This window comes from Castor canadensis, chromosome 15, assembly GCF_047511655.1.
Source record: "Castor canadensis chromosome 15, mCasCan1.hap1v2, whole genome shotgun sequence".
Taxonomy (NCBI): domain Eukaryota; kingdom Metazoa; phylum Chordata; class Mammalia; order Rodentia; family Castoridae; genus Castor; species Castor canadensis.
Genome location: NC_133400.1, coordinates 18,329,870 through 18,357,785, shown reverse-complemented (window position 1 = coordinate 18,357,785; position 27,916 = coordinate 18,329,870). Strand labels below are relative to the sequence as shown.

Below are 27,916 nucleotides of genomic sequence, written 5' to 3'. Positions count from 1 at the left end.
CATTGACGAATGGATTAAGAAAATGTGGTATCTATACACAATGGAATTTTATGCAGCCATGAAGAAGAACGAAATGTTATCATTTGCTGGTAAATGGATGGAATTGGAGAACATCATTCTGAGTGAGGTTAGCCTGGCCCAAAAGACCAAAAATCGTATGTTCTCCCTCAAATGTGGACATTAGATCAAGGGCAAACACAACAAGGGGATTGGACCTTAAGCACATGATAAAAACAAGAGCACACAAGGGAGGGGTGAGGATAGGTAAGACACCTAAAAAACTAGCTAGCATTTGTTGCCCTCAACACAGAGAAACTAAAGCAGATACCTTAAAAGCAACTGAGGCCAATAGGAGAAGGGGACCAGGAACTAGAGAAAAGGTGAGATCAAAAAGAATTAACCTAGAAGGTAACACCCACGCACAGGAAATCAATGTGAGTCAACTCCCTGTATAGCTGTCCTTATCTCAACCAGCAAAAACCCTTGTTCCTTCCTATTATTGCTTATACTCTCTCTACAACAAAATTAGAAATAAGGGCAAAATAGTTTCTGCTGGGTATTGGGGGGGGAGAGGGAGGGGGCGGAGTGGGTGGTAAGGGAGGGGGTGGGGGCAGGGGGGAGAAATGAACCAAGCCTTGTATGCACATATGAATAATAAAAGAAAAAGGAAAAAAAAAAGAAATGCAAAAAAAAAAAAAAAAAAGAATAGTTTAGGCTCAGGAGCTATAGTCAGATGGTGCTGATCAGGCTTATGGCTCCATCACTTACAACCCACAGGAGGCAGGTAACTTTGCCCTCTGTGTTTCCATTTTCTGATCTAAATAATGCCTTTACAGAGTGTTTGAAGATTAAATGAAATAATATACATGCAGTGTTTACACTGAGGGGCCTAAGCATGCCATCAACATACTCCAACACTAATTCTTGTTATTTCACCTCACAAGGATAACGCTTGGATCCAGGATACAACAGAAAAACAGGCCTGGTGACTTTTATGAGGGGTGCCAAGAGTAAGAGGAAGCCTTCACTGGGCTTTTCTGGCAAAAAGCCCAGGGCAGGAAGAGGGAGGAAGGTTGAAAAAGGGAATAGAGTTCATCCAGGCTTCACAATCCAGCAGGCTGGCAAAGGAAACAAAGGCACAGATGTATCCTTTCTCAACACCCCACCCACCTCTGGCCTGCTCCTGTCTGCAACATAGTTAGTTAAGCATGGCTGGTGGCTGGCTGGCTGGGTCAGGCAGTGCCAGCCGAACCTGCTCCAAGGGGTGGCATGGGGCCCTTCCTTCTCAAGATCCTCCCTCCTCCAAGGGCTCTCCTGGAGCACACAGTGGTTTCAAGAACAGAACCCTTTTCACCTCCAGCGTAAGAGGACGCAGGTTCTTGCCCTATCTGCCTGAAATGGCAGGCCCAACAGCAGCTCATTAGGAAGCCTTGTGTCCTGTCCTCTTAAGAAACAATCTACAGCAATAAATAAGCCTTCTGTTATTAAAGAAACCCAACCACCAAACAAACAACCACACACCTCAATGTCACATTTTCTGATTTATTGACAGTTATCAGATGTTCTACAGCTCTCCTGTCTCTCCTCTGCCAAGTCAGGGTCCCTCTTTCCTAGGTCAGATGTCCCTGAGAACTCATCTAATACAGAAGCCTCTCTTCAGGAAGGGTTGGTCTAGGGGCCAGAAGGGCCTGGTCACATGTGAAGGCAGGTGAGGATCCCTGAGGGATGACTTGTTGCCATCACAGTTCCTGAGATGTCCTAGCCCAGGAAGGACAAGGAAACAAGGCTTCTTCATATCTCCTCAGGCTTCAACCAGGCTGGCTCCTTGTTGGGCTTTCTTATCCTGTCAGACCATAAATTAGAGCCCACAAGTCTAGCTTTCACTGGCCTTGCTCATTAGTGGAACCATGAAGAGGACGACCGCAGCAGGTTCCCCCTACACATGCTGTGCTGGCCTGAGCTGAGACAGAAGTGTTTGTAGCCCTGCAAGATGAGTGATGGATGGGACTTTTCCCTTGGGCCACCTTCAGTCTTCTCCCAGCCCTATCCCAAGCTGATTTATTAAATGAAAGACTGTCCCTGCTACAGCCAAGCCCCTCATCGTGGCTCTTGGTCCCTTCCCTGGTCCCTCTGCCCTATGGCAGGGAGCCCATGTGCAGGCTTATAGGTTATTCCGCTGAAGCGCCTCACACAGGTTTTGGTTGGCATCAGGCTCCTCAGTCAGCACTTCCACAGTCTCCCACTCCCCAGATCGGCTTGACCTTTTGATTGCATCCACTACACTCTGCATGTATAGCCCATCCTCAAATGAGGCAGCCATGGAGACAGGGGTGCGGTCCCACGTGCGGCGGTCCCCCTGCCCCTGGAAGGACTGGCGCAAGGCCTGTACCATGTAGACCATGCCTTTCAGGTAGAGCAGTGGGACATCCTGATGCCCCTGCTCAGGCAGCCCTGCACCTACAGCCAGTGAGTCCCTCACTAGCAGCTCCTCCTGTGGGGCAGAGTTCTTCTGCCCATAGAGGTCAGCTCCTCGGGCGACAAGGCGTCCCGCAGAACCTACCACCATGACTTCATGCACAAAGGCACCTGGCATGTTGAAGTTGAGTGTCACTGTACTGCACACCCCTCCACCCATGAGCATCTGGAAAAAACAGAAGTCATCACTAGTGACATGCCGGATGCCACAGATGGCAGCATTCTGCCTCACAAAGGTCTTGAGCAGCCCATGCACCTTCTCAGCTCTCCGGCCAGTCAGGTGGGTCAACAGATCCACAATATAGGTGCCCATGGTGTGTAGGCCCCCGCCACCCATGAGCTCATCACAGATCCAGCCGTAGCTGGGGCTGAGCAGGCTGCCTGAGTAGATGCGGGCGTCACAGATCATCACTGCACCCACGTAGTGCTCTGCAATCAGCTGCTTCATGCGCACAAAGGCAGGCAGGAAGCGCAGAACATTCCCCACCAGGCTCATCAGCTGCGGGTAGTAGCGAGAGGCTGTCACCATCCGGAAAGCATCCACTGATGTTGCTGCCTTCTCACACACCACGTTCTTTCCAATACCTAGAATAAGACACAATGGGAAATATCAAAGTTCACTGCAGAAAAAAGAAAAAATTCTCCAAGGATTGTGGTCCAGGCCAACATGGGCAAAAAGAGACCCTGTTTCCAAAATAAACAGAACAAAAGGGGCTGGAAGCATAGTTTAAGCAGTAAAGTGCCTGCTTTGCAGAATTGGGGCTTGAATTCAGGGCTTTCTGAATTCAAAACTTGGAAAAAAACTTTTCCAAGGCAGATGGCCCAGGGAAGAAATTTCTCCAAGGCAGATAGGCCCGGAAAGTCTCCTATGGGACCAGAATGGGACAAGAGAAAGGATAACTCAGCAAAGACTGGAAATGGCCTCAGTAACTGAACTACAGAAAGTTGTGGGATGGGTAAAGAGGAATAGGGCTCTCTGTGTGTGTGTGTGTGTGTGTGTGCGCGCACGTGCTAGGGACTGAACCCAGATCCTCATGAATGCTAAGACATACCCCCAGCCTGAGGAGGAAGTACTTAAGGGAAATGAACAAAGTCAAGACAGAAGACCACAACCCAGACCTGGGGAGTGAAAAAGAGGGTACATGATGATGGTCAATTTCACGAATCAACTCAACTCTACTATGGGGCCCATCAAACACCAGTCTTGATGTTGCTGTGATGATATTTTTTAATGTGATTAGCATTTAAGTCAGTAGACTCTGAGTAAAGCAGATTATTTTCCATTATGTAGATAGGATTCATGCAATCAATCAGTTGAATGTATTAAAAACCTGAGGTCCTTGTTGGTCCTTGTTTCTCTCACACCTGTAATCCTAGCTACTCATGAGGCAGAGATCAGGAGAACTGTGGTTCAAAGCCAGCAGGCAAACAGTTCGCAAGACCCTATCTCAAAAATACCCATCACAAAAATACATTGGTGGAGTAGTTCAAGTGGAAGAGTACCTGCCTAGCAAGTGTGAGACCCTGAGTTCAAACTCCAGTACCACCAAAAAATAAAAAATAAAAAGAGGTCTTCCAAAGAGGAGGGAATTCTGCCTCCAGAATGCCATCAAGCTCAAAACTGCGACAAAGACTTTTGTCAGAATTTCCAACATACCCATCTGTCCTGCAGACTTTGAACTTGTCACTACTACAAATTGTGTGAGTCAATTTCTGAAATCAGTATCTCTCTCACTCTCTTATTGGTTGTGTTTCTCTTGAGAACCCTAATACAGTGGGCTGGAGAGGTGGACATGTGTCATGGATATGTATCATTATGCATTTATTAGATCATCAGTTTGGGGTGAGATAATCTAACTTGTGTTCTAGAGGATAGGTTTGACATCCTAATCAAAACCCAGAAAGATCCAAGAGTCCAAAGATTGTTCTCTGAAAACATTGGTCCAACAAGTTAGAGTGGTCAGAAGACCATAGGAGGGCAAGGGAATGAAAACAACCTTGTTGCCCTCATACCCACTCTGAGTGTGCTGCAGTTGGAATGCACTCAGAGAGCAAAACAAAGCTAGACAAAGCCCCAGAGAGTGCCAGAGGGCTTCATGGCTTCCACATGAGGAAATGGAAAGGATTAACACTCAACCATGTTTCAAGGTGAAAGCTTGTGAAGGTATGAGCAGTCATTAAGACACTAACACCTGGGTTGCTCCTGCTAGCTTGGGGTGACTCATTTAAAATCTACATTAATACCTTCAAAAGAAAACTTAGAAAGCCCAAGAAGCAGTATGGACTAGACACAAACAAATTCACAAGTCATAGTAAGCTGAGGAAGGTGAAAACACCCCAGTATTTCATTACTAATTCTACAGACACTGCCTATGGTGCAACTCAAACCCCACTGACCTACCCCAGTTCGCTCAATAAGTCATGGGTTTCTTGAGGGAACAAGAGCAAGGTTTGGTGGGAACACAGCAACTCTGGATACAGACCACAGTATCAGAGGAAGCTTCACAGCAGAGTGACACTGGAGTTAAGTTAAGGGAGGTGCTCTGAGGAGCACAAGGGGAAAAGGGCATCCAGAGAGGGCCCTTTTCATGAGGACAAGCACCAGGGCAGGAAAGGACCAAGAGTCAGGATTCCTCAAGTAATGGATGCATGCCTGGGCACAGGACTGGAGGGATTTCATGGGACCTGTAAGCATGTGGAAAACTGACCAGGCACTCCGCAATTATCACTCCCAAAGATGTTCAAGGCAAAGGAGGTGGAATCCAAAATAAGGCTCTTGACTCCTTCCTCAGGTCTTACCCATCTGTTTCTCCATCCAAAAATCACTGGAGTCTCCTCTCTCCCCTTTTTTTCTTTGGTGGTACTGGGATTTGAATTTAGGGTTTCATGCTTGCTAGACTGGTGCTCTACCACTTGAACCGCTCTGCCAGCCCATTTTTATGTTGGGTATTTCTGAGATAGAGTCTTGAAAACTATTTACCCAGTCTGGCCTTGAAACTCGATCCTCCTCTTCTCTGCCTCCTGAGTAGGTAGGATTCATAGGTGTGAGCCACCAGTACCTGGCTGCTTTAATTATGTTTTAGATAGGGTCTTGTGCTTTTTGCATAGAGCTGGCCTCAGACTGAGATCCTCCTACCTATGCCTCCCACATAGCTGGGATTACAGGAGTTCAACCACTATGCTTAGCCCTGCTTTCAATTTCAGTAAATCCTATTGGTTTAAGTCTTAAAACTACATCCAGAATCTAACTAGTTCTTACTACCACCCTCCTCATCCAAGTCACTGTTGTTTTTTATTGCTTGGCTTAGAGCAGTGGTCACTCAATTGGTCTTCTTGGTTCTGCTTTGGTCTCCCTCAGTCTCTTCACAACACAGTATCCTCAGTAACTCTGTTAAAACTTGCTATAGTTTGGATCTTGTCCCCAAAGGCTCAGGTGTTTAAGGCTTAGTCCCCAGCCTGGTGCTATTGGGCAGTGGTGGAACCTTTAGGAAGGTAGGGCCTAGGGGATGGAAGTTAGCCAGATTATAGGCATGAGTCACCAGTGCCCAGTGCCCCCACCCCCCATCTTTTTTTTTTTTTTTTCCAGTACTGGGGTTTGAACTCTGGGCCTACACCTTGAGCCGCTCCACCAGCCCTTTCTTGTAAAGGGTTTTTATGAGATAGGGTCTCACTAACTATTATCCCGGGCTAGTTTTGAACACGATCCTCCTGATCTCTGCCTACTGAGTAGCTAGGATTATAGGTGTGAGCCACCAGTGCCTGGCTCCTTTCTCTCTTTTTGCCTCCCCACTGCCAGGAGGTAAATAGTTTTGCTCCTAAAAGTGTGTATGGTAGCTCACATTTGTAATCCCAGTGCTTAAGAGGCTGAGGCAGGAGTATCATGAGTTCAATGCCAGCCTGGGCTACAAAGTGAGGCTCTGTCTTTAAAAAAACAAAAGAGCAGGCACCAGTGGCTCATGCCTGTAATCCTAGCTACTCAGGAGACAAAGATTGGGAGGACTGCTGTTTGAAGCCAGCCTGGACAAACAGTTTGAAAGACCCTATCTCAAAAATACCCAACACAAAAAAGAGCTGGCAGAGTAGCTCAAGTGGTAGAGTGCCTGCCTAGCAATATGAAGTGTGAGGCCCTGAGTTAAAACCCCAGTATGCCCCCCAAAAACAAAACAAAACAAAAAACACCCCAAAGCCCCCAAACAACAACAGCCTTCTTCTCCTAGCTTTGCTCTACATCTACCATGCACTCCCAGTCTTAATGTTCTACCTTGCCCCAAAGCAACAAAGCCTGGACTGAAACCTCTGAAACTGAGCCAAAACAAACCTTTCCTCCGTTTAAGTTGTTTTTCTCGGGTATTTTGTCCCAGTGATGACAGAAAGCTAACATGAAGCTTAAGACAGAGCTGACACACGCCTGTAATTCTAGCAACAGGGAGTTAGAGGCAGGAGGATCTTGAATTCAAAACAAGGAACCCTTAGGATGGATGAGGTCCAACAGATTCTCATCTTAGCCAGAATACAAGCAGAATTCCTGATGGTGGCCTAACCACAAGACTTAGACTCCTGATCTAGGGGCTCCTCCAAAATTTTCCCTTTGATCTTTTTCCTACCATGGACCCTCCCCTGTTCATTCTGCTCTAGCCACTGACTGGAGATGGTTCATTCAGAAAGGTGAGGAGAGGAGAGGCAGTGGTCACTGACACTGTGGAGGACTGAGAGGTGGCCTCACTGTGGCAGGACAGTCTTGGGCTTCTAACTTATGCTCACACTTCTGGCTGAACAACATCTTGAGCAATGTGTGCACATGAGCTTCTCCTCCAGGGCCGGCCAGGCTTCCCTCAACCACAGGCTCTGTCTGGTTGGAACAGCAGCCTCTAAGCCTGGATTGCCCCTGACCCTGGCCCAGATTGTGCCTTCCTTAGTATGTACATCTCCAATAACCCTGAAGCTCATTCCCTCAGTCCCTCAATTATTTTCTGATGGGGCAATGGCTGGGATGCCGATCATTTCTGTGGCTCACTGAACGGTACAGCTTGTCTTGATGGTCTAAGATGAATTCTGTTCTCAGAGGCTCAGCAGGAGAGTTCACCTGGTTAACAATGACTATAAATCTCATAATAAAAACTAAACCTTCATACAAATTACTGATGTCTCACATGATGGATGGGCCCCAGGACAGCCTACTACCCAGAAAGAGCCAATTATTGGTGCTGAGCTTAAGCTTTGGAGCCAGAAATTTCTGTGGCCAAAAATTTCTCACTTTACTGTTAAAGGACCTGAAATTTTTGTAAGCCTCTTTGGGTTTTGGTTTACTACTGTAAAATGAGTCATATCTACCTTGCGGAGAAGAAAAGATTGAGTCAATTGAGACAGTGTATGCAGAGTACCTGGTCCAGCATAGCTCTGTAAACAATAAGATTATTACCATCACCACAGGAGAGGCCAAGCAGACACCAGTAACATAAAGCAAAGGGGGCCATCATGACTCAGATTTTAAGATTCACACAAAAGCTACATTCTCCAGGCAAACAGTTTCTGTGTTCCGTAATTTAAACATTCAATTTTGTAAAAGATGTTTTTAAATGAACATGAACATGGAGTCTGATTATATGTACTGCTTATTGGGCCTCTCATGAAGGTAGCCCAGTCCAGTCCTTTAGCTTTTTTTTTTTTTTGTACTACGGGGCCTTGCACATGCTAGGCAAGTGCTCTATCACTTGAGATACATCCCTAGCCCAGCCCAGGCCTTCAGAAGGTCACATGAGGTGATCTGGTGATTTCAGATAATCTTATCAGTAACCCTTACTTTGTATCCCCACCCCCACCACCCTGATCCTCAAGAAGCACCATCAAGACCATGGGAGTCTCAGGCCTGAACTTCCAGGATTATGAACCTAGTACTGAAGCAAGGAGGTGTGCGTGTGGATGTGCAGTCTACGACATGAATGCATCTCTTCAACTTAGAAATTCTTTAATCTTCTGCTCTCCCTGAATAACAACAGAAGCTTTACAACACATGCTAGTAGGATGACAAAAGAATGGCCAGCCCAGTACCATATGGCCAGGGCAGGGAATAGCATGGGCAGGGCACAGTCACCCTGCCCTTGCACAAGGCCCTTGTAGGAGGCACTGCTATCACTAGTGCTTCTGGAGGGCCTCCAATGCTCTCCCACACTTGGGATTTCTGGGTTAGGGACAGGGACTCACAATACTGGGGATAACTGCCACGTGGCTCACTAGTGAGGTATTTACGCTCTCCGACACACATCCCCTTCAGAGAGCAGCCGCTCTGGCCACGCAGAAGCTTCTTGCTCTAACAGCTTACTGCTAGGGTTGGAGTAGACACTGCAGTGTGAGGCAGAGAGTAAATTGGTAGGAAATGCACTTGTATGACAGCTGGGTGATAAAATTTGATGGTGATGAAATTAGGATAGTATACCAGGCACAGGTGGCTCACACTTGCAATCCTAACTACTCAGGAGGCAGACAGAGATCAGGAGGATTGCAGTTCAAAGCTAGCCAGAGCAAATTGTTCCATGAGACCCTATCTTGAGAAAATCCTTCACACACAAAAAAAAGCTGGTGGAGTGGTATAGGCCCTGAGTTCAAGGCCCAGTACTGAAAAAAAAAAAAATTGGCTTGTGCCACAAGAGGTCAGAGAAGGCAGGAGGAAAGAGTCCCTTCTCAACCATGACTGGTGGGAGAGCTTTTGAATGCAGGACTCAGGAATCTCATCGGCATGGGAATCAGAGGCAAAGGAAGGCAATCGGGTTTCTGCAGACCAGCTGCACATGCTTCACCTTTAGGAAGACTTGGTTCAACATGTTTATGTAAGTTTATCTAGCTTTCCTGTCAGGAAGTCAAAGGAGGGTTAGCAGAATGGCTCAAGCAGTAAGAGCACCTGCCTAGCAAATGTGAAGTCGTGGGTTCAAACCCCAGGACCCCTCCCCCCAAAAAAGAAAGAAATATCACAGGAAGTCAAAGGATAGATTGATCACAGGAACTGAAAACTGCTTTTTGCCTCATGACAATGGGAGAAATGGTCACTGACTTTTTTGGGGGCAGGGGACGATGATGAAGGGGGTTTGAACGCAGGACCTTTTGCTTGCTTGTTAGGCCAGGTGGTCTACCACTTGAGCCATGCCTCTAGTCTATTTTTTTTTTTTCCTTCAGTGCTGGGGATAGAACCTAGGGCCCTGAGTATGCTAAGCACATACTCTATCACTGAGCTTCACCCTCAGCCTTCTCAGTGTTTTACTGCCCAGGTTTTTTGGAGAATGGACAAATGTCAAACTGCAAGCTCTCTCCAACTCACACTCTTAAGCAGCACCCAGAGGAGCTGCCTTGGTGTTCTGCAGATGCTTCTTTGTTCCTCAATAATGTACCGCAGAGAGCTGGGCCCAGGAGCACCCTCATTTCTCTATTACAGGCTTGCGACTACTAAATAAATGATGTCACACAGCAGAGTGAAGAGGGAGCCAAGAAGAGCACTACTTTTATGTTTTATGAAGTCCAGGGAGTTCATTCATTTATTTATTTAGCAGGACTGGGGTTCAAACCCATAGCTTCATGCTTGCAAAAAGACACTCTACTGTTTGAGCCACACCTCCAGTTCATATTGCTCTAGTTATTTTGGAGATGAGGTCTTGTGAACTATTTGCTCAGGGTGGCCTCGAACCTTGATCCTCCTGATCTTAGGCTCCCAAGTAGCTAAGACTACAGGCATGGGTCACCAGTGTCCTGCCCGTTTTTTTTTTTTTTTGTGGTACTGGGCTTGAACTCAGGGCCTACACCTTTAGCCACTCCACCAGCCCTTTTTTTGTGTTGGGTTTTTTCAAGGTAGGGTCCCAGGCTGGCTTCAAACCACAATCCTCCTGATCTCTACCTCCTGAGTAGCTAGGATTAGGCATGGACCACCAGTGCCTGGCCCTTTTTTTTTTCCTAATTTTTGTAATGATATCTTTTTATTTATTTATTTATTATTTTTTATTTTATCATTTTTACATCTACTCACATGTGTATACATTGTTTGGGCCACCTCCCCACCCTGCCCTACCTTTTTTCTTTTAATAAAACGATTTTGCTACTAAAAAAGTTTAAGAGTCAATAGACTCACTTTTTAATTAATTATTTATTTATTTATTTTGGTGGGTCTGGGGTTTGAACTCAGGGTTCCACACTTGCAAAACAGGCACTCTCCTGCTTGAGCCACACCTCTAATCCAGCAGACTCACTCTTGCCCACAGCTCAATCTTGACTCCTTCTAGGTCACAGGTTCATGTTAGTTCACAGGTTCCACTAGCAGACTGGGCTGTATGGGTAGAATGTGTGAATGCCTCATTCAACCAGATTGCCAGCCCCTACCTGGGCCAAGCACTGGGGCCACATTGAGTATGGGCTCAACCTTCCAAGAATGTAGTTTAGTTGGTTCAAATGATCATACAAGTAAATACGGAACTGTACTGGAGATAAATGTAATGAAGATGACTGACGTGGTGGGATGAGACCAGACAACAGGGGTCTGGCCTGGCCTGGGGGTTAGGGAGGCTTCGTACAGGACTAGAGTTATTGCTATCAAATAATCTGGGCCAGCCTGCTTGAGGAGTGATCTTTTGTTATCTTGATAGCCCATGGAAAAAGGGTTAGCAAACTTAGTGTTATTCTAAGGAAATACAGAAATGCCAAGAACTGGACACAGAACTTCACCTTTTAGTGACAGGTTTAAGAAAACATTCAACTGTGGCAAAGATGTGGGGGAATTTTGCCCTTTAAAATACAATTTCCGGAACTACTTCTCAAATGCACTGGGAAATAAATGTATTAAGGCCTCTCCCTCTTTTAAGAAATTCATGGGAAAGGTTTTTTTTTCCCTTGGGTTCTGAACTCAGGGTCTCTCGCTTGCTAGGTGGGAGTTCAACCTGTTGAGCTACAGTCAATCCTATGGGAAAGCTTTAAAGATGGAATTTGAGGTAGAAGAAGATGAAAAATTGTGAGGCAACAGCAGAAAACAAGATGCCATGGAAAGTGCTGTGATATGCAAAGAATACCCCTGGAGGATTAAGTCCAATAATTAATTTTAGTAAGAGTAGGCTGAGCAGGGTGATGCATGTCTGTAATCCCAGCACTCAGGAGGTGGAGGCAGAAAGATCTGAAGCTTTATTTTTACTCTTTTCTCTTTGGGGTATTGGGCATTGAACCCAGGGCTTCATGCAGGTAAGTGCTTTACCGCTGAGCTATACGCAGCCCCAATGGGCCTCCATTTCTTTTTTCTTTTCTTCTTTTGTTTTTGGTGGAACTGGGGTTTGAACTCAGGGCTTCATGCTTGCAAAGCAGGTGTTTTACCACTTGAGTAACACCTCCAGTTCATTTTGGAGGTGGGGTCTTGCAAACTATTTGCCCAGGCTGGCCTCAAACTGAGATTCTCCTGATCTCAATCTCCCAAGTAGTTAGGATTACAGGCATGAGCTACTGGCACCAAGCTTCTTTCTTTTCTTTTCTTTTTTTATTTGTGGTGGTGGTGGTGAGGGATGATGGTACTGGAGTTTGTTAGGTTTCTTTAATTGAAAATGAAGGTGCTGGTATGCATCCATAGCCCTCCATCTTCAGTATGCATCAGAACCACCTGTGAGGCTCCAGGTCTGGGATGACCTGAGAATCTAGTCATTTAACTAGTTAACAATGCTCCTGCTGCTGGAGAAACTGGAGGACTTCTCCCAGCCTCTTCCACAGTGTTGAAGTCATGGGTAGAATTCTTGTAAAAAAGTGAAAGCATGGCCAGGAGCAATGGCTCATGCCTATAATCCCAGCTACTTGGGAGGTGGTAACTGGGAGGCTTGTGGCTTGAGACCAGCATAGGCAAAAAGTGAGTGAGATCCTATCTCAACCAATAAGCTTGGTGTGATGGCATTCATGTCTGTAATTCCTCTACCTGGGAGGCCGTATGTTGGAGGATCATGGCCCCGTGCAAAAACTCAAGACTCTGTGAAAAATAACCAAAGCAAAAAAGGGCTGAAGGCATGGCTCAGGTGGTAGAGCACCTGCCTAGCAAACACAAGGCCCTGAGTTCAAAACCCCAGTAAAGCCAAAAAAAAAGAAAAAAGTGAAAGCACACAGGGAATATGCAGATTAGACACTCCACAGAGTACCAACAGGCCTGACTTTCCTATGACTTTATGCCTGTGAAAGTCAGAAAAAAATATAGTACTGATGGGTATGAAAGGCCTGAGGAGAACAGTAGTCTGTCATATATGTCCTTTGGCAAGTCTGTATCACATTACTGCTTTTCAGGCTCTATGCCTTTAATTGTGTTTAGCATAGCACAATCTAAGAAGGATGTTTAATTCAGTGGATGCTTTAGGTAACTGTGATAAGCTTCTTACAGGCTCTAGGTCTGAAGGTGCTGACCTAAAATTAGAATACTTCGATAGCTAGAGAGCTAAGTGATTATGACTTTCCCCCCAGCTCTATGAATACTGCAGATCTAAAGCATACATCCTTAATCAAAAACCAAAGCAGCGCTTGCTTCAGTAGCACATATACTGAAATTAGAATGATACAGAGAAGATTAGTATGGCCTGTGTGAGAATGACTCGCAAATTCGTGAAGCGTTTCATTTTTGCGTGTTTAAAAAATCCATAAATAAAAACAAAAGTAACAAAGAAAAATAGCAAGAGAGACAATCCCAATAACGGGAAGCAAAGACAGAGAAAGAGAGAGAGAGTACTAAGTGCCAGTGACTCACAAATGTATAATCCTAACAATCCTGGAGGATTTTGGTTCAAGGTGAGCCTGGGCAAATAGTTAGAGAGACCCTATCTCTAAAATAGCCAACACACACACACACACTTAAAGGCTGTTGGAGTGGTTCAAGTGGTAGAGAGCCTGCTAAGCAAGTGTGAGGCCCTGAGTTCAAACCCCAGTACCACCAAAAAAAAAAAAAAAAAAAAAAAAACCAACAAAAAAAACACCACAGAGAGAGGGACATTGAGACTTCTTTGGGAGAAAAGAAAATATACTGCCACATGTATATACAGAAATTCATAGAGACTCACACATAGGAATAGGAAATATACAGAAGGGTGGAATTGAGGGTTTTGGGGATACTCACTCTGAGGATTTTAAAATACATTGTAGTTTTACAACTTTTTTTTCTTTTTTCTTTGTGGTACTGTACTAGAGTTTGATTTCAGGGCTTTTTGCTTGTGAGGTAGGTGCTCTACCACTTAAGCCAGGCTTTTGGCCCTACAACTGTTAATATCTGTGCCTGTCTGGTTGTCCATCAGAAAAGTGTTTTTTTTTTTTTGGCAATACTGGGGTTTGAACTCAGGGTCTCACGCTTGCTAGGCAGGCACTCTACCACTTGAGCCACTCCACCATGTACACAAAAGTGTATATGAACCAGATACTTCAGAGTTTCTCAGATGTAGAGAATGGGTCTTGCTTTCAAGAAATTAATCTGATAATCTGCACAAAGTGTTTCACATCAGAGATGATTTGGAACACTTAGTTGCATTTCTAAGCTACATTTAACTCAGTGACATTTACCTAAATATCCAGAGAAGAATCCTACTGAGGTGTTTTTTTTTTTGGCAGAACTGAACCCAGGTGAACCCAGAGCCTTGCTTGTCCATGCTAGGCAAGTGCTCTACCACTAAGCTACACTCCCATCCCCTTTTATTTTGAGGCAGGGTCTCAATAAATTGCCCAAGTTGGCCTTGAACTTGTGATCCTCCTGTCTCAGCCTCTCAAGTAGCTGGGATTACAGGCATTAAACACCATGCCCAGATTTTTTTTTTCTCTCAATGAACTTGGACACATCTGCTCTTAAGTTTGGAACAACAGGAAAGCCAGGTCTTCTCTTGTAATGAGACCCCAATGACCTTTCCATTCAGCACTTTGCAGGGCAGTTGTATATCATCCTGGAATGACTGAGTAGGAATTGATATCCCCATTTCAGGGCAGCCCACAGATGCTGAGAGGGCCAGAGATGGGACTATTAAGTCAGATATGATGTCAGTGTCAGTCTGGTGCTCTGCTTACAACAGTCTAGTACCCACACCTGGGCCTGGGGAAAACTAGAGTTCTCCCAGTCTTGTCCACTGTATTGATACAGTAGTAAAATTCTCATAAAAAGTAAAGAGCACATAGGAAGTGAACTTCATGGTCATCACAGGCTCTACTGACTCCTTTGGGGCTACAGTAGGCAGTGTTTGAGGGGAGGTCCTACTGACACAGGCTCTCCTGGTCCTACCAACTTGGCTCTGGACCACGAACTTGCAAAAACAGATCAAGAACACTGACATATACACTATTCCTCCATACAGCAGGTATGAGGAAGGAAGACTGACAGCCCTGTTTCACTAAGGGCTGAGACACAAGATCCCAGAAACCTCTGGTCATGCCTAATCCTTCCTGTTCACGTTAAGTGGCCCAAAGCCCACCATTTCCCCACATCAAGAACCAGAAAACAGCAAGCTGTTGCCAAAGAAGCCCAATGCTTCCTCCTTCTTCTGAATAGCTTAGAAATGGTCTGTGGAGACACTAAAACTCAGGAAGATGACAGCGAGCCTTCAGAACTCTGCCTCTGGACACACCCTGCCAATCAGCCTACATTCACTGCTTCAGGAAGCAAGCAGTCAAGTGACCACAACCGATTCCCCTGGAACCAACTCTTTGCTAAAGTGTTGGCTTAGTTCTACCTTCTAAATCCAATCTGAGAGCCACCATCTGCCTTTCCCAAGATTTAATTACCAATTAATAGCTCTAGTATCACACATCTTTAGAGCGAGCTCTCTGGAAAACAAGCCACCTACAAGTTTTGGCCAAAATTTAAATGTTCCAAATTGACAACCAGATGGATTCAGGTTCTTGCTCACTGGGCCAAAGGTGACAGGAACTCTCTTTTGTAATGTTCCTCAGAACAAGTGAGATAAGTGGTAATAGAGCCTTGGGTCCTCTGCCATGGTAGTGGCTAGGAAGAGTGAATATCAGCCTCATGGTACATCAGTCCCTGACCCAGAGACCTCTGACTACATCAGAGATACCCAGCTCCTATCAGCTTACATAAAACAATTATTGTCAACTAGTTATACACTACTTGAATAGTTACTTAAGTGTTCTGTCACTTACCGTGTAATCTGTGTTATTTCTAGTCTCTTAATTAATTAATGTGTAACAGGGAGGCCTTGAATTTGAGCCCCTCCTGTCAGCCTCCAAGTGCCAGGATTACAGCTATGTACCACACACCCAGTATAGACTTTTTTTGGAGACAATGTCTCAAAATATAATACAGGCTAGCCTTGAAGTAATATGTAGTCCAGGCTGGGCTCAAAATATCTTTCTGCCTCAGTCCGAAATGCTGGAATCACAAGCATGCACCACCACACCTGGCTTCTAATCTCCTCAACTGGATTATAAAGCAAGGAGGGCTCTGATCTAAAACTGCTTTAAAGGTCCAGAGTGATATTAGGATAGTGTCTGGAACAAGGAGGCACTAAAAAAATAACTGCTGTGTGAATGTTTACTAGTTTGTTTTCCTGCAAAATTAGATTATAATTTACATAAGACGAAGAGAAGAATTTGTCTATAGTTGACAGGAAAGCGAAGTCCAGCAGGAACTGCAGGAGAACAGCTCAGCAGGCCAGGTTCAACCAGGGGCAGAAGGTCCCCAAATCTACAGCTTCCTGAGGGAGTGGACAAGTAAGCAGGCTATATCACAGATCCTGTCAGGGAAGTCAGTGCTGTCAGAACCTTCCTGCCGTCTGGTAATACAAGATTATGGTTTCACAGGAAGGGTGTGTGCTCACTACAGTGAAGGGTTGACAAAGCATGGGAAACAGTAGCCTTGCTAGACAGCCTCCTCTCCTTCCTGTGGTGCTGAGAGCCACAACAGAGAAGAACAAACATGTCAATCAGAACCAGTTTCCTAGGGTCCAGGGAACGCTGACTTCCCAGAGACAGGCTTGACTTTGCCTGAAATGCAATCATCTCCAGACCCTTGATGGGCCATCTCTTACTTCCTTAGTTTTTGCTCAGGCATTTACTAATGGGAGGCAGCGAAGGCTAGTCCTTTCCTTTTAGAGATGGAAGACCCTCCAACATGCCCTCCCCAGTTCTGCTTGAGGGGCAAGGGACATCCCAAAGTACTATGACATGCAAATGCAGGCCTAAGAGGAATACCCAGGACCAGGGAAGAGCACTGAGGCTCAGAGAATTGTCCAGAGAGAGATACAATCTGCCTTCTGTGGCCTGACAATGCATACCTAGAGCCTTCACAGATATCTGCCGGGTAAGTGGAGGAGGAATGTTGATGCACACCAGGTCCACATCTTGATGCAGCAAGACGTCATCAGTCCGGCTGGTGTAGAAGGTGATGTTCATCTCCTCAGCCAGCTGCTTTGCCTCCTCCTCAGTCTTCCCCCACAGGGCCTCCACTGTGAACCCTTCTGCCCTCAGCAGGGGGACCAGGACCCGGGCTGAGCTGCCAGTACCAAATACACCCACTCCTGGCAGCATCTTCATCCCAGCCTCTTCTTACCAACTCATCTCCTCACAAGGGCCTCCAGCATGGAGTTGACTTTCCCATAGTTGTGGTCAAACATGGCTCCTAGAATGGCAAGCAATATGTTAGTTAGTGGTGGATGTCTAACTCAGCTAAGACTACTGTCTGAACTTGAAAGAAGCAACAAGCCTGTAATCCTAGTGATTTAGGAGGCAGACATCAGAGGATTGTGGTTTAGACCCAGCCCTGGGCAAACGGTTTGCAAGACCCTATCTTGAAAAATACCTAACACAAAAAAAGGTTGGTGGAGTGGCTCAAGTAGTAGGGCATCTGCCTAGCAGGTATGAGGCCCTGAGTTCAAACCCAAGTATTGCGCCCCTCACTCCCAAAGGCAACAAGTTCTAGCTGGGGGTGTGGCTCAAGTGGTAGAGTGCCTGCCTAGCAAGTGCAAGGCCATGACTTCAAACTCCAGTATTGCCATAGAAGTACCAAGTTCTCTGCTCAAAAACCATAAATGAAATACTGCTCCAAAAATGAAAGAATATAGAATCTTCCTCTAAGAGGACTGAGATATCAGCAATACCTATCTACTACAACTCAGAGAAAGCAGGAAAATGAAAAATGGTACAGTGGGGTCCAGTTCCTGTTCTGATACTTAATATTCAGTGTAACCCTCGTCAAGTTATTTAGTCCTTAGGGCCTCAATTGTAAAAGTAGGAGAATGAATGACCCTTAAAGTTCCTTCTTGCTGTGAAAGTTCTTGTCTTCATAACATGACAAGGAAAAAGAGTGGAAAACTAAAATTAGTATAAGAAGAAAGAAGATCTATCTACACCACACATAGTGAAAAGATTTTTTTGGGCTCGGGGCGCAGCTCAGTTGAATGGTTGTTTACCTTTGTGAGGCCCTGGGCTTGACTCTAAGCACACCAAACAAAACTAACAGGTGCCAGTGGCTCAAAGCTGTAATCCTAGCTACTCAGGAACCAACCCAGGCAAATAGTTCATGAGACCCTTATTTTGAAAAAAATCCATCACAAAAAAGGGCTGCTGGAGTGGCTCAAGGTGTAGGCCCTGAGTTTAAGCCCCAGTACTGCAAAAAGAAAAAAAAACAAGAACAAATCAACAACAACAACAAAAACCCTAAAGAACTTTATATGTGAAGTCAAGTTCATAATAAAGTTGTTACTGTATGAAAAAAAAAAAGCAGGCATGTAAAAGATGCATAGAGATGTGAAAATGTATAAGGATATTATATAAATGTATATAATACAACAGTAGAAAGACCAGAATATACTTAAATTTAACAGTAACTACTCAAGTTGATGGAGTTATGGATGATTTTTATTGTCTTTTTTTTGCTTTTCTTAACTTGGCTAAGTTTTCTACAATGAATAGATCTTACTTTTTGTGTAATTTTTCTTCTTAATCACAAGGGCTCTATAAAATGAAATAAAGAACAAAACCAAAGAAAAATCCTTTGCTTGTGATCAAGGTCAGGAGAAAATCAAGAAAAGATTTAGGAGTGCTCAGGGTATTAGGCTTCTCAGTGTACCACCTCCCTTTAGCTAAACCAATGGTCCTACTCCATTTTTTTTTTTTTTTTCGGTGCTGGGGACCGAACTCAGGGCCTTACACTTGCCAGGCAAGCGCTCTTCCACTGAGCTAAATCCCCAACCCCCCAATGGTCCTACTCCAAATGTGACCCTCAACTCACCAAATCAGACTGAAGTCATGCCACCATAATTTTTTCTTTTCTTTTCTTTTTTTTTTGGCAGCTTTGGGGCTTGAACTCAGGGCTTCATGCTTAATAGGCAGGCACTCTACAACTTGAGTCACGCCATCAGTCCAAATCTTTTCTTTTTTAACTAAATTTTTCATTGTGGTAAAAAAAAAACACACATAAATACAAAATTTACCATCTTAAATTGTGTGGTACTGGCCATTTTTAAGTTTATACTCAGAAGTGTAGGTACATTCATTTTGTTATAAAACCATCACCACAGACCTCTCCGGAACTCTTTCATCTTGAAAAACTCAAGTTCATACATATTAAATAACCATACTCCATGTAACCCTATCTAGCCCGTGGTATCTACCATTCTATTTTCTGCCTCTACAAACTTTACTCTAGATACCGCATGTAAGTATTTGTGCTTCATGTCTCATTTAGCACAATGTCCTCAAGGCTCATCCATATGAACGATGTGGTGTATGTCAGAATTTCCTTCCCCCATTTTTTTTAGCAGTACTGAGTTTGAACTCAGGGCCCCACACTTGCTAGGCAGGAGCTGTACCATTTAAGCCATTCTACCAGCCCTGTTTTGTGTTGGGTATTTTTGAGGTAGGGTCTCGCAGACTATTTGCCAGAGCTGTGTTTGAACTGTGATCCTCCTCATCTCTGCCTCCTGAGTAGCTAGAATTACAGATGTGAGCCACCATGCCTGGCTTCTTCCTTTTTAAGGCTGAATAAAATTCTATTATATGTATATCCAATATTTTGCTTATCTGTTCTCCTGTCAATGAATACATGGACTGCTTCTCCATCTTAGCTACTGTGAATAATGCTGCCATGATCATGGACAATTGCACCTCTCTTAGAAACCTTCCCTTCAACTCTTTTGGATATATTCCCAGTGTCAGAGCTTTCTCACAAAGCCAGATGCCAAATCACACAGGCACAGTCCCACTGCTGGCTCCGACACCCAGAAGTGAAATTCCTGGGTCATATGGTAATTCCTTTTTTTTTTTTTTTTTTTGGTGGTACTGGGGTGTGAACTCAAGGTCTACAACTTGAGCCATTGCACCAGTCCTTTTTTGTGGAGGGATTTTTCGAGATATGGTATCGCGAACTATTTGCCTGGGGCTGGCTTTGAACCACAATCCTCCTGATCTCTGCCTCCTGGTAGCGAGGATTACAGGTGTGAGTCGCCAACGTCCAGCTGGTCATTCTGGTTTTAATTTGCTGAGGAACTGCCTTACTTTTCTCCTTAATAGTTGCACTACTTTACAGTTGCACCAACAATACACAAGGGTTCCATTTTCTCCACATTCTCCCAGCACATACTATTTTCTGGTGAGTTTTCTTTCTTTCTTTCTTTCTGTTTTTTTTTTTTTTTTTTGAGGCAGGGTTTTGATATTCGCCCAGGCTGGCCTCAAACTTGAAATCCTCCTGCCTCCACCTCCTGAATACTGAGATTACATGTGTGTTACCAGAAGCACCACCACACCCAGCTTCTAGTGTGTTTTTCATTTGTTTTGTGTTTTTGAGATAGGGTCTCAATGTGTAGCCCAAGCTGGTTTTGAATTTATGATCTTCCTCTACCTCTGCCTCCCAAGTGCTGGAGTTACAGATGTGTACCACCATACCCAGCTTGGTGGGGTCTTTTTCTGATTAATTTTTATTAGCACATAATAGTTGTACAGGGAGATATATTGTGATATTTACGAATGCGTCTACAATTCATCTTAATTAGATTCACCAGTTTGGAGGTTTTTGTTTATTGGTTTTGTTGGGACTAGAGTTTGAACCTAGGTGCTCTACCACTTGAGCCACACCTCCAGTACATTTTGCTCTGGTTATTTTTTGGAGATGGGGGGTCTCATCAACTATTTGCCTCGGTTGGCCTCGAACTGCAATCTTCCTGATCTCAGCCTCCTAAGTAGCTAGGATTCCAGGCGTGAGCCACCAGTGCCCAGCTTAGCTTGGTATTTAACAGTAGCCATCCTGATTGGTCAGAGGTAACATCATTTTCTTTTTGAATCCAGGACTTTGGGCTTCCTAGGCAGGCACTTTACTATTTGAGCCACTCTCCTATTCCTTTTTGTGTTGTCTATTTTTTGAGATGGGATCCTGCTTTATGTCTGGGGCAGCATGAACCACAATTCTATTTGTGGTTCCCCACGTAGCCAGGGTGACAAGTACTATACCATGGTACCCTGCCATTAGTGGAGACTGGGGTCTCACAAACTTTTTGCCAGGGCTGGCCTTGAACCTAGATCCTCCCCATTTTAGCTTCCTAGGCATGAGCTACCAGCATCCAGCACTTGTGTGTGTGTGTGTGTGTGTGTGTGTGTGTAAAACTCAAGGTTGAACTCATAGCCTCACACTTGTTAGGCAGGTGCTCTGTGTTTGAACCATGCCTTGAGCCTATTTTAACTTTTATGTATTTCCTTTACTTTATAATATTGTTTTAAACATAATTTTATAAATACTTTACAATCCTTTAGTTTAGTGATTACCTTAAAAAAGTCTGACAACTTCTAATTGTGCTCACTATAATCTCACAAATTTAAAAAGTTATACCCAAACGTTAGACCTTGCTGTTTGTTCACTTAACACACTGCTTCATGTGTACCTCTCACAGGTCACAGTCAATTTGTCAGTCTAACACAGAGCCATGGCATTTCTCCTATAAATGTACCACAAGGAACTACTTTATCCCCACTTGTGAGCACAAGGCATACACACATTTCTTCCCTTCCCTTCTCTGACTTCTCAACTCTCTGGCCATTTATGAGTGCTTCTTTTAATCCTCTGCTCCTGCCCTGGCTCTTTCAATGCTGAGGTTCCTGAGGTTCTGTCATCAGAATCCTGTCCTAGGTCCAAGTGCTTTAGGCCCCTTTCCCTTTCCAAGGCTTTCCTTTGTGTCCTAGTGACTTCCAGATCTGCAGCAGAAGTCCAGCTCTCTCCAGAGCTTCACACCCATATGTACTACTCCTGAATAGCTCTGCTTTATTGTTCTACTGGCTCTACAAAACCCACACAACTAAGTCTGAACAGAAGTGGTAAAGTGAAGTGGTGAGCACAGATGCTCTGGGTTCAAATCCTCATGTTACCATGTCTTAGCTAAAAGCAACTTTTTTTTTTGGTAGTACTGGGAGTTGAACTCCAGACCCCTTGTGCTTGCTAGGCAGGTGTTCTACCGAGTCATGCTCTCCAGCCCTTTTCTTTTTTTGCTTTAGTTTTGGCTGGGCTGGCCTGGACCATGATTCTCCTATTTATGCTTTCCACATAGCTGGTATGACAGGTACACATCACAGTGCCCAACTAATGTCTGAATGGGGTCTTGCTACTTTTCACCTGAGCTGGATTCAACCCGTGACCCTCCCAATTTCTGCCTCCCATGAAGCTGAGACTACAGGCAGGAGCTACCACCCCTGGCTAAAGAAACCATTTTTTTTTGTGGTGCTCAAAATTGAATCCAGGGCCTCATGCAATACTATGCAAGTGTTTTATAATTAAGCTATGCACCCAGCCCCAATATCGCTTCTGTGTCTACCCTAGGCACCAGGGTACTAGGCAAATACATGTCTGTGTGAAAGATTGCTTTCCTAGTATAGCCCAGTACAGCATCCTGCCTTGCTTGATTTCACCCAAAGTACACTTATTTGTACCTTTGTGAACCACTAAAAGAAGCATAGCTTGTGCTACCTCTAACTCCAGATCCCTGTCAGCATTTTTTTTTTTTTTTTGGCAGTACTGGGGTTTGAACTCAGGGCCTTGAGTTTGCTAGTCAGGCTCACTACCACTTGAGCCAGCTCCCTTGTCAGCTTTGTGCTTCCTCTTGAATCTACTCGGAGGATGTGGAGCCTGGCTTACCCACTGCTGTCTACCACTGGGGTTTTGTCTTATCTTAACCATTCTCATCCTGTCTACTAGTGAATGATGTCTGCAGTCTCACAACCACCATTCTTTCTTTTTCTACTTTCTCTATCTCTTTTCTCTTTGCAGGTAATTCTCCTGTCCTTATAGGCTTCCCCTTTTGTTAGAACACAGGCCAGTTACATGGTATCTTTTATAATTTTCATATCCTATGTTCCCTTCAGCTATTTTGGCCAATTTCCATAATGATATGCTTTGGTGCATACAGGTCATTGCTGTTCTGGGAGCTTGAGTGCCAAATTTGTAGTACTAAGTAAGTGAGATTCTGCTTAAGTTTTGTAGGTCATTAATCATCAACAGCCAAGGAAGTGAGACATAGCTACCCTAAGCAAGGATGGCCATATCCTCTCTAAACCCATGCCCAGGATGCACTTCCTCCTTCTCACTCTAGTTAGATTTGGGTAGACACATAGTTAAGCATCAGTGATACGAAACTACAGAATGGATTAGAATTATGGGCAACTTTTATTTCTACTGACTCAAGGGCAGCTTCATCAACACTCATAAAGAGGTATTGGCTAGCCCCTGAGGAAGCCAGATGGCATGAAGCCAGGCAGGCTTGATGACTAGGTATTTCCTGTTCAATCAGGCACAGTTGGTTTTCCTTGTTTATTTCAGTGGCCACCTTTCCCACCCCTAAAATTTTCCTACTCTTTGCTCCTACTATCCTTGCATATACCTTTCAAATATCTCCAAAAACCTCCATAAACCCAGCCCTGAAAGCTCATACACATGCCAATAACCACATGCTGGTCAGGAATGAGATTGCAGAGTGCCAAGGTATGGCAAAGGAAGGCAGGATAGATGTTAGAGGCAATGGAAAAGGAAGCCATTTTGCCTACACTCAAATCCTGGCTCTGTCACTTACCAGTTGGGTGATGTCAGGTAAGAGTCAGTCAGTTCATTCGTTCTTTCTTTTCTGTTTTTTTTTAATTTTGAGACAGGGTCTCATTATGTAGCCCACACTGGCCTAGCCTCAAACTCACTATTCTCCTGCTTTAGCCTCCCCAGTGCTGGGATTACAGTTATGGACCACCATATCCGGCTCTTTCAGGGTAAGTCTCTTAATTGCTCTGTGGACACAATTTTTCCTCATCTGAAAAATAAGGACAGTTGTATCTACCTCACAGGGGATTTAAGGATTAAATGAGGTAATAATTGTAAAGGCCTTGCCCATCCCATAGCAAGTCACTACATAGGTCATCTCATCTCATGTTTTTTTTTTTTTTTTTTTTTTTTTTTTTGTGGTAGTGAGGATTGAGCCCAGGGCTGTGCACTCTACCATTGAGCTACACCCCAAAAATGCCTTTTTTCGTTTGTTTTTGAGACAGAGTGTCACTATGTAGCCCAGGTTGGCCTTAAAGTCTTAATCCTCCTGCCTCAGCTTCCTGGGTGCTGGGATTAGAGACATAAACACCTAGTTCATATGTCACATCTTTATTGGGAGCCTAACAGGGGGGCTACAGGACAAAAAAAAGGACAAAAAGTACTGTCAGAGAGCAAGAACTGGTGGCATCAGGTGATAATCAAAGGAATGTGGACTTTGACAATTGGGTGGGCTAGGTACTCTTAATCTGCCCAACTTCCCCCCCAATCCTTTCTTCCCTGCTGTGTCTCAGGAGTCAGAAGGCCAATTTCTAAGAGTGCAGGTCTCCTAGCTTCCACTGGTCCAGCCAGTGGAAAGCACCAGGAAGAGACCCAAGAGCAGCAAGAAAGGTCAGGGTACTTGGTCTCTTTGCTCTCTCCCTTCCAGTATGCGGTTCTGGCAGGACCCATGTTCTCTGACTGAGGTCACAGCTCAGAGGGGACCTTATTGGGGATCCCTCTCCCCAGCCACAGTTTTTGCTGGATGTCAGTAACACCTGCCCCTTCCTCCATGTACCTGGGATACTAACATGACCAGCTGCTGTCAGTCTTTGCCAGTCCCTCAGTGCTCTCTCATCCCTTGTAGGGTCACTTTACTATTCATACAATTGTAAATAATTCCTCATTAAAGGTTTTTCATTAACTCTTTGAGTGCACTGGTTGTTTCCTGCCTGAATATTGACTAATGTATAATCAAGAAGAACCAATGATTTTTTTGTTCCTTAGTTGACAGAAAGGTGCATAGTGGAATAGAGTTTCGGAGATACTCAAGGCAAGTGCTCTACCACTTGAACCACTCTACCAGACCTTTTTGGTGTTGGGTATTTTCAAGATAGGGTCTCTTGAACTATTTGCCAGGGCTGGCTTTGAACCTCCATCCTCTGACTCCTGAGTAGTTAGGATTATAGGTGTGAACCACTGGCGCTCAGCTCACATTAGTTTTTATTTATTTATTGGTGGGACTGGGGTTTGAACTCAGGGCTTCACACTTGTAAAGCAGGTGGTCTACAGCTTGAGCCACACCTCCAATCCATTTTGTTCTGGTTATTTTGGAGATGAGGTCTCTGGAACTATTATGTCTGGGGTGGCCTCAAAACACAATCCTCCTGATCTCGGCCTCCCAAGTAGCTAGGATTACAGGCATGAGCAACTGTGCTCAGCCTCATTTTAAAATTTTATTGTACTTTTGGAAGTGCTGGGGGGTCTAACTCAGGGCTTCTCCCATGCTAGGCAAGTGTTCTATCTTGGTGCTACACCTGCAGCCTAGATTCATTTTAGAATGTAGATTATCTATGTCATCCTGACACACAGGATTTTTTACATGTTCTAATAAATGTTCAGTATTTGGATAGTAAGTTTCTTTTAAAATTCTCAATTGTGATAGCATATATCAGAACTTACTTCCTTTTTAAGGCTGGATAATATTACATCATGTGTATGTACCACATTTTGACTGTCCTTTACCTGCATGTTGAGTAATGCCACTATGAAAATGGGTACCAACTATATCAATTATAGTTAGTTTTTTGAACTTAAGTTTAGTACTTTAACTTTTTCCTCTAAATCATATTCATTTGGTTTAAGCTAGGTGGCTCTTTATCAGTTGAGATCCTGTGGAATATTTTCATGAGTCTCACCAGTTTTGTTTTTGTTTTTGTTTTTTTGGTGGTGCTGGGGGCTGAACTCAGGGTTTTGACTTGCTAGATAGGATCTCTACTATTTGAGCCATGACTCCAAGCCCTTTTTGTTCTTATTATTTTTGAGACAGGGTTTTGCTTTTTGCTTGGACTGGTCTGAACTATAATCCTCCTCTTTATGCTTCCCACAGTAGCTAGGATGACAGGCAATGCACCACCACACCTAGCATTTTCTGTTGCAAACTTTTTGCCTGGGCCACAATCTTTGTGACTTCAGGTTCCCATATAGCTGAGATGACAAACTAGTTTCATTGTACCTGGCCCCTTGCTAAATTTGTAAATAAGCAGGCTATGTCTTCAATTCAAGTCAATAACAGCTTTAAAAAAATTTTTTTTTTTTTAGGATCCAGGCCCTGGTGGCTCATGCTGGTAATCCCAGCTACTTGGAAGGCAGAGATCAGGAGAATCACAGTTCCAGGCCAGCCCAGGCAAACAGTTCCTGAGACCCTATTTTAAAAAACCCCATCACAAAAAAGAGCTGGTGGAGTGGCTCTAGGTGTGGGCCCTGAGTTCAAACGCGAGTACCACAAAACAAAAAACAAGACCAAAAAAAAAACTGGATATGGGGGTGCATGCCTGTAATTCTAGCACTCGAGAGGCTGCAGTAAGAATATTTTGAGTTCAAGGCCAGCCTGGGCTACTGAGCAAGACCATGTTTCAAAAAACAAATCTTCAAAACCTCTTAGCCTTGTCTTCACGAATACTTTAGATTGGCTATAATATTTCTTAAGTGTCATTACTTATTCTGGGACTGTAGCTCTCTGATCTTCTCAGTAGCAGCCAGCTCTTTAGAAACTTATAGATGTATGGAGGCTGGGTGGTTCCATCCAAGCTATTTAAAAATGTCTCTGTAATAGCTTGCCCTGTAACTATGCTTTTTTAAAATTATAAAATAGACTCTCTAGTTCCAGGGCCAGGCTATTAAAAACAGTCATTAGGGATTTCTATAGACAAAGTTACTGCTTATAATACTGTCTTTACTTTGTAAGCCAAACAAATGTAGTTAATTGATTTTCAGCTAAAACATTAAATCAAATCAATGGAGAAAGAAAATTATTTTTAAGAAGTGGTGTTGGGCCAGGCACTACTGGCTCTCACACCTATAATCCTAGGTACTCAGGAGGCAGAGATCAGAAGGATCACAGTTTGAAGCCAACCAGGGCAAACAGTTTGTGAGACCCTATCTTGAAAAAAGTCCTTCACACACAAAAAATGGGCTGGTGAAATGGTTCAAGGTGTAGGTCCTGAGTTAAAACCCCAGATTGCAAAAAAAAAAAAAAGAAAGAGAGAAATGGTATTGGAACAACTGGATATCCAAATGGCAAACAATGAACCTGTATATTCAAAAATTAATTTGAGATGGATCAAACATCTCAACGTAAAAGCTAGAACCATAAAGTTTCTATAAAAATATATCAAAATATTTTCTATAAAAATATATCAAAATATTTTCTATAAAAATATATCAAAATATTTTCAAGGTCATTGGACAGAGCTGGGCATGGTGGTGCAATCTTGTAATCCCAACACTTGGGAGGCTGAGGCAGGAGGATCTCGAATTCAAGGATAGTCCAAGCTACATAGGGAGAGCCTGTCTTAAAAAAACTAAAGGCTAGGGCTGAGGGTGTGGCTCAAGTGGTAGACCACTTGCTTACTACATGCCAGGTCTGGGTTCAATCCCCAGTACTGAAAAAAAAAAGAAAACAAAAAACAAGGTGAGTATTTGTTGAGTGGAACACAAAAAGTACTTACTTGGTAAGTACCTATAATTCTAGCTACTCAGGAGGCAGAGATCAGAAGATTGCAGTTTGAGGCTAGCCTGGGGAAAATGAAAGCAAGACTCTATCTCAGAAATACCTAATTCAGCTGGGCACCAATGGCTCACACTTTTAATCCTAGCTCCTTGGGAGGCAGAGATGGGGAGGATCAAAGTTTGAGGCCAACCCGAGGAAAGAGATCCCAAAATAACCAGAGCAAAATGGACTGGAGGTGTGGCTCAAGCAGGACAGTGATTGCTTTGCAAGCATAGAGCCCTGAGTTTAAACCCCAGTCCCACCAAAAACAAATAAATAGGTAGATTAAACGTCATTTTAAAACAAAGGGAAATATAAAAAAAAAAGATCACCATTCAAAAAACGGAAGAGACTGGGAAAAATATCTGCTGAACATAGATGTAACAAAGGACTCATTTGCAGAAGTGCCCCTACAAATCAACAATAAA

The 27,916-nt window shown here is 44.0% G+C and overlaps 1 protein-coding gene and 1 non-coding gene across 5 annotated transcripts in view; one reads left to right on the top strand and one right to left on the bottom strand.

Moving 5' to 3' along the window:
- Window positions 1-1,528: 1,528 nt before the first annotated feature.
- Gfod2 (Gfo/Idh/MocA-like oxidoreductase domain containing 2) overlaps window positions 1,529-27,916 on the bottom strand; it is a 41,482-nt gene continuing 15,094 nt past the window's right edge. For 2 of the 4 annotated variants that reach the window (XM_074055823.1, XM_074055824.1), the window contains exons 2-4: window positions 18,686-18,836; window positions 16,731-17,074; window positions 1,529-3,060 (exon numbers count right to left, since the gene is read on the bottom strand). In XM_074055823.1, the coding sequence (XP_073911924.1) occupies window positions 2,162-3,060; window positions 16,731-16,989 (1,158 nt within the window). In that variant the 5' untranslated portion in view covers window positions 16,990-17,074; window positions 18,686-18,836 and the 3' untranslated portion in view covers window positions 1,529-2,161. The remainder of the gene's footprint in view (window positions 3,061-16,730; window positions 17,075-18,685; window positions 18,837-27,916) is intronic. The other 2 variants (XM_020171160.2, XM_020171163.2) reach the window with 1 other exon arrangement.
- LOC141417661 (U6 spliceosomal RNA) lies at window positions 12,984-13,088 on the top strand. Its single transcript, XR_012442310.1, has one exon. It is a non-coding gene; the product is annotated as a U6 spliceosomal RNA (small nuclear RNA).